This window comes from Eublepharis macularius, chromosome 1 (genome assembly GCF_028583425.1).
Source record: "Eublepharis macularius isolate TG4126 chromosome 1, MPM_Emac_v1.0, whole genome shotgun sequence".
NCBI lineage: Eukaryota > Metazoa > Chordata > Lepidosauria > Squamata > Eublepharidae > Eublepharis > Eublepharis macularius.
In genome coordinates this window covers 105,233,773-105,248,293 of record NC_072790.1, presented here as the reverse complement: position 1 = coordinate 105,248,293, position 14,521 = coordinate 105,233,773, and the positions used below count along the sequence as shown (strand labels likewise).

Sequence of the window (14,521 nt, the reverse complement as noted above, 5' to 3'; positions counted from 1 at the left end):
GGTTGTTATTCTTCTAGGGAGGGGGTGTTTGCTGATATGCTTGTTAGCTTAAATTACCTAGTGGTGTTTGGGTATTTTGAGAGGGTTAGAACTTTTAAAAAGTGTTTTTAAGATAGGCTTGTTTAGGAATTAAGAAGAGTTCAGGTTCTACTCAAATTCTGTTGATAAATAGGCTGCCCATTAGTGAGATTCAGCTAGGCTTTCCCTGCCCACTTCTGGCTCCCTTGGAGCCAGGTCAGGCACATTAGAACTAGGTTTTGTCATAGACTTACCTGTAGATTGGAGTTCAGGAGTAGGTTGATTCCTGAAGAGAAATTCAACTGCTTGCTATTGTAGTGCTACATATCTAAAAAGGGTCTTTAAAAAGAGATTTGTGTGTCCATCTCCAGATTTAGACCAACAAAGCAAGCTTTCAGACTAGGTAGGTAGGTTTTAAAAGAAATTCTTTTTTTAGGTAGGTGCTTTAGGTGGGTTGGTAATTTAACTGTTTAATAATGTTAGATACTAGTTAGTGTAGGTTCCAAGGGACAGAAGAATGAGCAACAGGAAGAAAGGTGAGGGATAAGACTAGAGGGGAGGGGGAAGACTGTGTTTCTTCTGCTCCCTGCACGCAGGAAGCCCGCCCCAGAATAGCTGTCATTTACCAGCCTGGCTTCTGTTGACAGGTAACAGGGTGGGGGGGAATCCACCATGCTCGTCTAACTACAAACAATAAGAAACTTGATCACACAATATCTTATTCACAAAACAAAGGCAGAAATATACAATCATTAATATTTATCTAAGAGCTCAAAAGTTTCCATATTAGTCAACCTCCATAAATACTCCTAAAGTGCCAATAGAAAGTGCCATGCTTGAGCATTTGGTGGAGCAACAGGCTGCCCTCACATTGTGGCTCTTGGAGAGCCACACTTGGAGGAGTGAGTTCAGCCCAGAAGGTTGGTTTACCATCTCCTGGACAGTGGAGGTTCTGAGGCCCTTCAAGGAATTCACTGTCATGGTCTCATCTGACACAGCTGTCAGACAGGCAAGCCACCCTGCCTGCCATATCTGTGAATGTCTATCTGCTGGAGGGGAATGGGTAGTAGTGTAGTTGTTTTCTTGCTTCACTGTGTCTTTGCTACACTTTGTTTGGGCTGAGTGGTGTTATCAGTACAGCTGGGACCCGACCATGAGAAACTCAGCTCTGCATCTCTTCCAGGACTTTCACGCTTCGCAGCTCCGTGCCAACTGCAACTGACTGTCCTTTGAACTGGGGGGGGGGGGGGAGGAGACTGGGGGTATAACCTTTCTGGGAGGACTTTGCTTTGGCATTCCAGGCAATTACCATTACAGGGTATTTCTAGGGAGCAATCTCTAATAAAGACCTTTAACTCATACAGCTGTGTTTGATGAAGTGGAGAATCTGAGAGAATCTCCTAGCTAGGCCTGACAACAGCGATGCAGGGTCTGGTCATTCCTCTGTTGCCTACACTTCAATGTGGTATGACCTTCTTCCTGGACCCAGACTATGGACATGCAGACCTTGTTCCAGGAGCATGCACACTTGTGAGAAGGCTGTGACAGGGCATCACATCCCAGCTGCAGCCTCTCATCTAGGAGTTGTACATGTTGGCGACCATGTGTGACCCACACATCAAGAGCACCTTCACCAAGTGGGGCTCGAAAGCCCCCATAGTTTTTCCCCTTAGGGAATAATGGATATTGGAGGTAGCTGGGGGCACTTTCTTTGGGGGAAGGGTCCTAAAATAGCTCCCTGGGATCTGATCTTTATGAAATTTCAGCAGTCTTTAGAGGACAGTCAGGAATAGGTCTCCTGCAAATTTGGTCAAAAAAATGACCTCCCCAGGTCACCAGATCAACACAAATTGAATTTCCCATAGGAAAGAATGGCTGAATTTTACCGAATTTGCTCTGTAATATCAAACCAAACTAGAGAATCAATTTGGTATTCAGGGAATACCAATTTTTTTCTCCAGTTTAGTATTATTGAACCAAATACCCAATTTTTCCCCTGTACACACCCCTACTAAGTAAATATCATCAGTTTATGGTTATATATTAATCAAATAGATGAGAGGAGAACTGTAATACTCCCTTGAGCTCTTTGTATATAAGAAAAATGTGACTTGTAGAGATGGGTACGTTACAAATGTAAAAGTTTGTTTTGGATTGAGGTGGGGGAAGCTGTATTTAATGGCAGTTCTCATATATGTGCGCACACACGATTTGTAATGTGATAACAACCAAAGACCTGTATGTCTAAATAGATGTGTAGACCTCTTGTCAGATCAGATTCTCCCCACCCGCCAAAGGAGTAAGTGTCAAATTCAGCAATCCCCCAAGATATCAGTTCATTTCCTGTATTTGCTGCCTATCTGGGACTATAAAAGCAGGTTGTCAACACCTGGCTGGTACAGCTTATGACTAGTGGGCAGTGTTTTGACTTGCTGGGTCACGGGGTAAACAGGCCTGCCATAAAATACAAAAGTGGTTCTGAAGGATGCAGGTTTGACAGGGAATCTGGTTCACATGCTGCTAATCAGCAAAACATTCTTACCACTGTATATACAAACATGAGTGTGACCTCAGTGTTTATGAAAGTAAACTGTCAGATATTTCTGTTCAGTTTGCCTTTATTTCCCTTTTGTGTGGCATGATGATAAAAATAGTACCTCTTTGGTTATTTGACGTTTTCTGATCCTACCCTTTTAGGACAGTAAATCCAACTCTAATGCATGCACAGTATTCCTTTGTTGCTGGTTAGAGTTGATTTTTGAGCTGACATGGCTATAAGTATACCCAATATTATCCATGTTAATGTTTCAGATAATAATAGAGCCATTATTAGCTAGTGACCACAAAATTGTCAATTAATTAGGTAATAATCAAGTGATAAAATTTCTCATGGAAGCAAGGTATTGATGCTCCCAGAGACCGAAGGAGCTCTTCAAATCTATAGAATTCTTTAGCTCTAGTAGGGAGTGGGAGCTTTCTGAATTTTAGCAAGATCCCATGTGAGCCACTATAAGGCTATAAATGTATTAAATGAATAGCTTTTTTTAAAAAAATGTGTGCACAGTGTTTAGTTTAATTCATTTTAATAGAAAGTGCATCCAAATCCTGTAAAATCAAAAAGAGTCCAGTAGCACCTTTAAGACTAACCAATTTTATTTTATTGTAGCATAAGCTTTCGAGAATCAAGTTCTCTTCATCAGATGGTGCTACTGGACTCTTTTTGATTTTGCTACTACAGACTAACACGGCTAACTCCTCTGGATCCAAATCCTGTGTATGTTTACTTGGAAATAAATGCCACCAAGTTCAAGATACGATAGAATTATTGTTTTAAATTTGTGTGATTATAAAAAAATACTATTTCACATTCTGTTTACATAAGTCATAGCCATGGGTTATACCCATATCTCGAAATGTACACATATGTTATGAGAGTAATGAGATACACATCTTGTTTCAGAAGACATATGAATGGCAAGGCTATATCTGTACTTACTGCTCTCCAAGGGGGGTAGTTGCATATCTTATCTTGCATTATATTTATTAGAATGTTTTGTGAGCATGAGTGCACCTTTCATTCACATAAATAATGAGTTAGGATTTCTTTAAAGATTGTGGGCCTGTACATAGTGTTTCCCTCAAAAGGCCTTTGTCAAGCTGATGATTTTTACAAGTCAAGTGTCATATCAAGCGCCCTTCATAGTGTCAAGTGGCAGAGGTTCATTCTTTGGAATGAAGCCAAATGGTTAAGCCCTTTAGTTTATTCCCAACAATATATTGTTGTAGCAATTATAAACCTTCCTTCAGTTGGTAATAGTCACAGTGGGAGCAGAATATTCCTTGATATTACTCTCCTATTTCTTCTTTCAATGAAAATAGATTAAGAAGAATGCCAGAGACTGAATTTGCTACCAATCTGCTAGATTTACAGAGAATGCTTCAGTACGTTGATACAGGATTTGAGGCCAGTGGCACCTTAGAGACCAAAAAGATTTTCAGCGTATAAGCTTTCAAGAGGCAAAGCTTCCTGTCTTCAGATACATTCTTTCCCCAAATTGACTACTAGTATATGAGGAAGCCATTTAACCTTTACTTTTTACTTTAACCAGTGGGGCGTGGGACTCTAATCTGGAGAACCGGGTTTGATTCCCCACTCCTCCACTTGAAGCCAGCTGTGTGACCTTGGGTCAGTCACAGCTTCTAGGAGCTCTCTCAGCCCCACCCACCTCACAGGGTGTTTTGTTGTGGGGATAATAATGGCATACTTTGTAAACGGCTCTGAGTGGGTGTTAAGTCATCCTGAAGGGTGGTATATAAATTGAATGTTATTATTATTGTTGTGTTTGCTTCTGCTTCTCCCACACATCCTAAGGTTTCCTAGAGAAGGAGGAACAGAGAGCTAGATATCCTTGAGTGAAATTGTCTGCCTGCCTAGAAATGTTCCACTGTCCCCCTAGCCTCCTAGCTGGAGATGTGGAACCAGGCTTCTACCTTGTACTTTTCCCTTTTGCACATATGTGCTCGAGCTCCCAGCTTGTGCGATGATGTTACAGGCTGCCTTGAGAGTTCATTGTGCGAGTCACAGGCTGCCCTGAGAGCGCTCCCGCACTTCCCAGGGTGCCGAATTAGGCTGCTGCAGAGCACAGCAGTACTCCTGTGCTATGCAGGAGCCTGTTTTGGCACAAATTTGGCCCAAATTGGACTGCTTCTGCACACAGGAGGGTGCTGCACCGCCCGGGGGCATGCCCTGGGAAGCCAGATAAGCAGGGGTGTGGAGGTAGAGGGTTGGAATAGGGGATCCCCAGCCCTCAGGATTGTCTGGCATACCTATATGTAGACCTGTCTTGTAAGAACAGAAACTGGTCTTAAAAATTCATCTGTTATTTCCTGTTGACTTAACAACAACAATAACAATAGACTCTTTTTACAAGTAAGGCTTCCGTGTTACCAGGGCTTTTTTTTCAGCGGGAACGTGGTGGAACAGAGTTCCAGAACCTCTTGAAAATGGTCACATGGCTGGTGGCCCCGCACCCTAATCTCCAGACAGAGGGGAGTTGAAATCTAAACTCCCCTCTGTCTGGAGATCAGGGGGCGGGGCCACCAGCAATGTGACCATTTTCTCTGAGGGCAACCCACTGAGTTCCACCACCTCTTTTCCCAGAAAAAAAGCCCTGCATGTTACACACCGTTATTCATACAAGATTAATTCATATTCTTCTTTAGGTATCTCATTACCTATAAGTTGCAGGTGAGAGCTGATCTACATGTTCAAAAAATTGTGTGGTACATCCTTTTGGGGACTTCACTCTTTTAGAGTACAGGTGAGCATTCATTGATAAATACCAGCTCATCCCACTACTGTATTGTATTGTGAAGGCAAGTGTAACAAGGAAGTACCGGTTAGCCCATGATCTTCATGTGCAGGGCTGTGCTGAGCCTGCTGATATCCAGCTTGCAGTTTGAGATACATCTGCACAATTCATTCTGGATATCAGGTATGTGGATCTATGTGCATAACTCTTCAGGACATGCTTGATCATTTTACAGATCACATAGTTGCATCACTTGATCACAGTTGTGTTGTGTTGCAATACACTTCCACAATTATCATAAGTTATTAGATATTTTAAGATTTGTGTATATATAAACATAATCTGCTTTACAATCAAAATTCTCAAAGTGCTCACAGCAATTAAAAGTACATTAAAATAAGACTATAATTACAGCAAATACTTTTAACAGTTCTGATGTTTTAATGTTTGTTGCCTTGGGGACCCTCAGTTGGGTCAAAAGGTGGCATGAAGTGTTTTGGAAAATAAAAAAATATGCACAAAATAAGAACAAAGCAGCATAAGAACAGCTGAAAGAGGACTAGAACAGCAGTGAAAATCAGAAGCAGTGAAACCATCAGCTAACACTCATCACAGAAGGCCCTAGGGAAATGACTCTTCCCTTGGCATCTAAAGATGAAAAAAAGTAGCTTCAGGGAGAGAACTCCATAGGTGATGTACCAGCTGAGATAATTCCTTCTGTCTCTACTAGCCACTACCTAACCTTATAAAACCATACCACACAGAAAAATATCTTAACTGGATGGCATGTACTTCTGTATGGGATTCATATCTAACCTTTCTACCTCACTCCTCTCTTTTCCCCTTCTATTCAAAATTTACACTTGAAAAATTCCTTGTGGAATTGACACCCCCCCCCCCCGTCATCTTCCCCTTGAGAATTCCCAGTATGATTTTTTTTCACGTATTCTGAAGAAGTGAGCTGTAGCCTATAACTCATCTTGAAATAAATGTTGAGTTAGTCTTTAAGGTGCCACTTGTCTTTTGTTTTATTTTGCTATGAAAGATTAATACGGTTACCCCTTTCCAGTCCTGAAACCTGTAACTCACAGGTTTCTTCAGTTATTTGGCTTAGTTGCGTACTTGATGTTTAATGTTGTTGTTATTCCAAACTGATAATTATTTTAATCAGAATTTCATAGTACTTTCTAGGTTATTAAGAAGCTTTTAATAGTACGAGTTTGCTTTATGATGCATTAAAAAGCCTCAAAAGCAGATGAAAGCGTGTGATGATCTTTAGTGAATTCAAATATAATGGGAAGATAATATGAACTCTTAATGAATACAAGTGCTTCTATACTTAGGAGAGACCTTCTGTTATCTGTGGAAAATTCCAGTCACACTTACTTTGAATGTCATCTGAAGTACCACCTAGAAGTGTTGTCCATAACATTCGCCAGAATACCGTGAAAGGCTTTCTGGCAAATATGTTATTTGCATTTGGTGCAGGAATTAATATCTTCCTTATTATATGCATTATTACTTTAGTTGGTCCATAGATATGTAGGTATAGGCCGTCCTGTGATTTTATTTAATTTATTTAATGAAAAATAGATTAGTGTCATATTCAAAAACAGCTCAGCTAAAGCCTTCAGAAAGTTTCCTTTTGAAATTGTATCATCTAAGGAAAAGAGAATTCTTCCAGAATGAAAAAAAAATGTAGCTTTGACTCTCAGTTTTTCATACTTGCTGTTTGGAAATATCAGATGGCCTGTCTTTTTTTAACACACAACTTAATCTGCTTTAGAAAGCTGCTGTGAATATTCAGCACCATGTGTTCTATATGCATAAAGTGTGCTCTGTTCTGGGCAGTTCTACAGAGTATATTTATAGCATAGGGCGGAGAGTTGGATGCAAGTAGTGGAAAAATAATGTGTTTGTTTTGGAGCAAGGAGGAAAAACAACTAAGCCTGAAAATGGCAAACACTAAACAGTTTTTAAAATGATACGGACTTTCTTTTGCATAGTTTTGTACCCCACATATTTACATATTCAGAATAGCAGGGTATTTGGGATCTTTGTACCATTAGTTCTTCAGGACAGTTTATCGGAAGCTGGTTCAAATGCAATAGGATAATGGGCATACTGCCCAGAACTCTCCAGGCCACATAGGAAAGAAATTGGTGTGAAAAATGCAGAGTATTCCTTTCCCATTATCCTAAAGAACATTTCTGCTGTTACTGGCACTTCTTCCAAGCTCACCCATCTATTGGGTTGAACGATCTGTTTATTTCATAGTGTATTATGGGATAGCATAAGTTCCCACTGGCTTATTGTTAACGGCTGGCAAGTTAACCATTAGCTGTGAGAGAAACCTACTCATAGCTGGTGCAAGAAAAAAGTAAATACTTGCTTTTCAGATAGTTACACCTATGTAAAGTTAGTGGCTTACATGCAAATCTGATTCACAAGCTAGTAGTTTTTTGTGAGGCTGCACAGCTATGTTATTTTGAAGTACTATCTTTAAATAGCAAATGAGAATATGTCACTGTCAAGTATCAAGATACATTCATATATACTCTTCTTTCCTTCATTCAACAGAGCAGATTTTTATCACTCATCATAAAATCCAAGAATGAGGTCTTTATCTTAATGGTTTTTATAACCTACAATATAGATTTTCTCTGACCACTGTTACACAACATAGACTGTCAGTGGCAAAGCTGATGTGATGTGAGATGCTTTATTTGGAAGTACAATAATAATATACTGGAAATATTTTTAGTGACAGTGAAAAACCAAGATATAGAAGCCAATGTGTAACTCTTCAGCTAGCTTCCACTTACATCAAAGTGTGAAATAAGACCTCATAGGAGAAACAGTGCAGATTTAAACTTCTGTAAAGTGCAAAACAACCCTAAGCCATCTTCCACCTATGTCCCATTAGGAAGGACTAGTTTTCTATAAGCTTCTTGAAGCGATTTCTGAAGCATAATTATGCTTTTCTTGACTAAGTACTTTGGCAGTATTTTTAAATATATGAAAGGAGGAGGAGGATATTCCTGATTTTTTCTGTTCTTTGATGGTCATTTTCTCATGTTCCTTTCTGAACAGGTTCTGAGTGGATCATCTCATCAAGGTTACCCAGCTGCAGGTTTTCAGGAATTCAGCAATTGGGAATCCCTGATGAAAATCAAAGAAGGGTTGTTGAGACAAAAAGAGATTGTGATTGATCGGTGAGTAATCTTCTTTTAACTTAACTAGCTTCAGTGTATTTGTAGAGTAACCAAATGATCTTGGTAATACTAAACTATTTTCAAAAAGGTACTCTCAAGCATGTGAAAGATAGGCACAATGGAAATATGCAAATTATCTAATAAGCTTGTCCTTTATGTATATATTTTATGGATTCATCATAAAAGAAAACAGTAGTTGGTGTTTAGGATTATAAGAATTATTAGGAAAGAGATTGATACAGTTGTAAAGTATCATAATGCTATTATATACATTTTGTTCTGCTGCCACATATAAGGTGCATAAAGATAGCTGATGTTGAGTCTGACTATTGGTCTATCTAGTCCAGTTAGAGCTATTTGACTGGAAACTGCTTTCCAAAGTCTTGATTGGGTGTCTTGCCTAGTCCTCCTGCCTGAATTCCTTTGACTGGAGATGCCAGGGATTAGCCCTGGGAACTTCTGCATAAAATGTTTGTGACCCTTGGTTTTAGAAAAAGACAACCCAGGAGTGTGGAATTGATAGAAGTTAATAAAATTACAAACAGAATATAGAAAGGTAATAATGAGCATTTTTCCTTCTCTTGTAATATTACCATTTGGAATCACGCAATGAAGTTGGTGTCCTAAGGTCCTTTGCACAGTAACTAGTAGTAACATACTATGTTTTGGATTCTTGTTCATTGAACAAACTTTCACACAAACATCACGAATAATAGTATCCCAAGGGTTTCTAGTTTATTCATCGGTGATTGAGATTGGACCAGACTAAATTTTCCACCAGCTGAAAAGACACCCCACCTTTTTTTTTTCTGGCAACGCTGCGATTTGCTGATTACCGTCAAATACTGCAGGGGTTGGGGGGAGGACTCTGAGGAACAACACAAAGTCTGCTAATTTAGTCTGGAACTAACCTCATATTTAATATCTTGGCCCTATCGTGCGGGGGGTGGGGAGAGGATATACGTGGTCTACCACTCTTGGGAATTTAGGCTTACAAAACTACTATCTCCTCTCACCTTCAAAGAGATCTCCAAAACTAAGATTGTGACTTAATACTGCTGGAATATTTCAGGAGCTCATCGCAGTTTGAGCAATTGTCATGTTTGCTGTTTCTAGATAATAGAAACAGTTTTATAGTTTCCAGATAGTAATTGCATCCATGTTTGCATCACTACAGGCAAATTGTTTTGTTCAGATCATGTTTACCAGTAGTGCATGCTACTATCTTTCAGAGGCTTAAAGACAACCATGTTGATTTTAAATTATTTTTCTTATTAGAAATTTTGTCCTGGTGGCAAGAAAGTAGCAAACTACAGTCAGGCACTGTTCAGTATACTATTCATATCTGTGATCTTTCACTTTTGGTAGATGCTTGCATTCAGAATGTACATCTTAAGAGAATAATAATAAAACTTTGAAAAAAATGCAGCCAAAAAACCCGAACAAGTTTTATCATTTTAGAGACTGTTCTTCAGATTAAGATTTTGGGTCTTTCCCAACCTTTCAGAGTCCTTTGGGTAGCATGGGCCAAGTTTAGGCTTTTTATGTGGGTGCAGAATGATCACAACACGACCAAATTTTAAAAAAGAAAAAATGATAGTTGAGCATGAATTGTCTAACTTTTTTAACTACAGAGAATAGGGATATAAATTTCTCCCTTCTCAAGGTCTGCAACTGGCCCTACGATATTAATCACTGTGTTTTAACTGATTTTAATGTATTTTACTTGACTTTTATTTATTTAAACAATCATGGGGCTTTTTAGTTCACAGGCAGTTTATAAACAAACTAAACTAATAGTTACATTCCTAAACAGAGTTACATCCTTTGTCCACCGTTGTCAATAGAAAGTAGAGCTATACCTTTTCTTACCATTGCAGTGTAAGAAAAGTAAAATAATCATAGAATCAGTTTCCATACAGTTGTCACATTTCTTAAGTAATGTTCCTCCTTTGACTAAGCTACATTATGGCCTTGACCACAGGAGAGCCAAAATCTCTTCAGAAACCCTTTTTTCAGAATTTTTGCATTACAAATCTGCCTCCAAACAAAAGAATCCTTCCTCCTGGACACAGTATCGGATCACTGCTTCTCCCTGGTGCAAGGTTTTAGCCTTCAGCGTGTCTCAATTTTAACCTGTGACCATTTGCCTTTATTTTAGGAGAGAGCTATTGGCTTGTTGGCTACTCTCTATTAACATATCTTCTGTTGTCCAGCGTCATGCAAAACTAAAAGCGAGCTAGAAAAACTTGATGTATAACCTTTTGCCTCCCTGGGAAAGCTGTTCTTAGGTTAAATATATATCTTCCAAGATAGTCTATTTTATTCCTGTGGAGTATAAAAGTTACTCATAGGGTTAAGTACTTGCTATTTTGTGGATTCCACATTGTGAAATTGGGAGGGCAGACTTGTCAGTTCATTAATTCTGATGGAGCCATAACCCTTTACTCACTTTTCCTTAGCTAAATTCAAAAGGTGCTGTGTGTTCACATTGGAGCCCCACATTTCCTCTGAGAATCTGCTTCTGGAGGCTGGGGAGGGGATTTGAAACTGTATTTGGCACAGTGCAATAGACTGTAGCTGCAAAGGGAAAATAATCAAAACACATACATGCCTTAAATTCATATGAGTGCATCAGCACTTGAGAATGTGGGATCCATAAAGGGATGGTCATTTGATGAAGTTTGATTGCCTCAAAAACTGTCAAAGTAGATAATATGTAGAAAATGGGGTTGAGCCGCAAGTTGAGAATTTGCTGGATCAGTCAAGCAGCCACTCATACACATACTAGAAATAGTCACTAATTAATTCAACCCACATTTCCAGCACTCCTGGTTATATAAATTGATCCAGAGAGAGAGGGTTGGGGGTTATCCTGTGGATAAGTAATGTCATTTAGGAATATTTGGCTCATAGTGTTCTTGCGAGTAGTTCAACTATAGTTTGTTGATAAAGTAAATTAGTATTAAAATGGCATGGCATATTTCTAACACTAGAGGGCACAGTGGATTCTTAGATAAATGTTACCTAGGATATAGGTTTCTGCTTTGCTGTCTTGAAAACACACACAACATATATACATGGTCTCCATTTCTAATATTTGAAATTGTTCTGACCTTGATTGGCCATTGCATTCTACACATTTTCAGTGTAGGGCTTAGGCCAGTGCTGGCACTGTTTATTTGGCAAGGATTACCTAGAACGGTAGTGTGAATAAATTCCAAATGCTAAATGTATGACATAACACCCTCAAAATAATAATACACTCATCAACAATTGCAATGTTCTCTTCTAAACCGCTTAAGGGCATTTAGAGGGCTTTTTAAGGGAAGGTAAATACAAAGGCTAGGGTTTGAAGGATGTTTGAAATCCTGAAACAGCTGTTCGGGTCTTTGGCTGGCTACTTGAATTAGATACTTCTGGTTTTTACTGCTGGTTGAATATGTCTGCTTTGATTTGCATGTAGTTGGATGTGGCGGAGCAACATAAATGTTTTGTTTGATGTATAGTTATGACTCCATAGCAAAGGGGTTTCCCCCCCCTCCTTCAGGTTAATAACCCTGGTCTTTGTTGGGTCTGTATTCACATTGAAAAACCTAATGTGTCAGTTGGCCAGTTGCAAAGGTGACTGGCTGCAAAAGCTAGGAACGGTGCCGCTGTACTCACAGAATTGCTGCTGGCTTTATCCATTATTGCTCAGTACACACTTGGCTGCAGTAGAGGAGACTTGAGAATCTGTTGGAACTTGCAGGAACTACCTGCAGACTGTTGAGTGTATTGTTTCCATTGCCACACACTGACTAGATTTGTGAGATCATCATACTATTATTTTTTAAGCAAAACCCTATCAGCTTGTGACTATACAGTGGATTTATAGTAACAGCTGTGGGGATAACAAAGGATTAAATCTAGCATACAATAACATCAGCAGTGAAATCCACATGGCATAAGGCCTTTTATTGTGAGACAACTCGAGATTTATAGGATTAAATATGAAATAGGGAATGTTTCTGTACTTTATGTTGGCATCCTTTTTGAATAGCTGCCTTCTTTGAAACTTCTGTTCCAACTTTGACGCTATTTTTTATTGTGAGAGTTAGTGTGGTAGAAGATCATTGCATAAGAATGAAAGGAACATTTAAAATAGTTCTGTCTGTTTGGAATGCAATTGTAACTATGTTAAAATGAGCAAATAAATAAATAGATTTCTGAAAGAGATATTTATAACAAAACTGGTCTTTTTTGTTTAAATAAAACTAGAAGCTAGTGAAACTTTCTCTAACCATAGAATTAGATCCAGTGATCCATCAGTGGAACGTGTCAGTGGTCACAGATTTTTCCCAATTACCCTTCCTCGAGCAGCCTTTTTGGATCCTAGGAAAGTTTATTCCCAGGGGCGTGATTTCAATGTGGAGTAAAGCAATGTTGGTCAGGAGGCGGGAGGGAAAGAAAACTCCCTCTCTTCCTCTTCAGTCAGTGCAGCAGTCCACATGAGTGACAGGTCCCACAATTGATCCAGCAATAAACTATGCTATGAGAGGCAGGGAAAGTCTATGATCTGCAAGATCTGTGGGCTGCTGGATCCAAAGCATAGGCTAGACTTCCTTGCAGCAAGCTATCACTACCATGCATTCCACTGTGGAAACTAAAACAGAGTGTTGAGCATAAGCAAGCATAAAAATATGATGAACTCACCCAGCTGAAACTGATAACTACTAAAATCTGTACAGCCAGAGTACAAAATAAGGTCCCTGAACAGTGGAAAGTCATATAGGTTGCCACACGGGGTTGTATAAGGCACTTGTGTTGTGAAAGTGGTAGTGAGTGACATGGGAGCAGGGAAGGATGATAAAGCTGCACCCCCAGCTCAGCTGTAGAAGGAAGCCTGTTTAAAGTACTAAAAGGGAGGAATGGGAAATACAGACTTTAAGTCTGCCATTTTGTAGGTGGAGTTTATCTCTGCTCACTTGCCCATTGTGGCTGTGGTCAAAACATCCATATGAATGATCTGCCTGCAGCCCCCCTTCCCCCAGTTCTTTCTTTGATCCAGCTCAGTACCTATAGTAGGCCCATGAGTTGTGCTCACAATAACATGATGCCATGACCCCAAAACAACAGGACCATCAAGTGTTCTTCATCAAGTGTTCAGATGGGGAAGAATCCCTCTGTGGAAGCAGCAATATTGCATCAGAGACACTAAAATACTTTGAAATCTTTTGTATTTTGATGGACATGACCAGGCCTCGACAAATTTATTTGGAACTAGAAGGAGACCAACATTAAGGAGCCCAGATTCATCCATACCAAATACATTTTTTCTCTTTCATATTAAATGAAAGATTTAATGTTGCCTCTAAGTTATGAATGTGATTGGCATGGAGAAAAATGCCCTGCCCTTTAATAGAGTAAATGGGATATTATTTGTCAGGTGATGTTATTTACCCCTATGCCACAAATACCTTGAACAGTCCATTTCCACACATTAAGCCTTTATTAAAGAGACACGGGGCATTTTTCTCCACACCAGCTGACAATCCTAAATTCAGCAGGCCATGTCCTACCTAAGAGATAAGAACCTCAGTTGTGAAGAGCAGGACCTTAATTGCAGTTGGCTCAAAGCTCTGGAATGCCTTTCTGAATAAAGTGTGGAGATATGTCTTTCTCATCTTCTTACAGATTAGGTACAAAATGTTTTTGTGAATGTGAATGTTTTCCTGAAGAGGCACACAGCAGGAAACACTTCAGAAAACTTTTGCACAACCCCTTAGTTCCCTTTCCCTACAGGAACTAAGTCCACATACATATCACTAAAATTAACATACCTTCTTCCCCAGTTTTGCCTCACTTTTATTTTCTTTCCCCTCTCTTTGTTATCTTTGTCTCAGATTTTAGATTTCATGCCTGCTGGGGCAGAAACTTGCTTTCTTGAGCTCTGTAAAGCATCATGCCCATTGGTACTGTCAGTATAATTTTACA

The 14,521-nt window shown here is 39.3% G+C and overlaps 1 protein-coding gene across 1 annotated transcript in view; it reads left to right on the top strand.

Annotated features, from left to right (window-relative positions):
* Positions 1–14,521, top strand: part of CEP85L (centrosomal protein 85 like) — a 209,310-nt gene that overhangs the window by 116,338 nt on the left and 78,451 nt on the right. Inside the window, exon 4 of the mRNA XM_054996547.1 lies at positions 8,424–8,545. Within this exon, the coding sequence (XP_054852522.1) occupies positions 8,424–8,545 (122 nt within the window). The remainder of the gene's footprint in view (positions 1–8,423; positions 8,546–14,521) is intronic.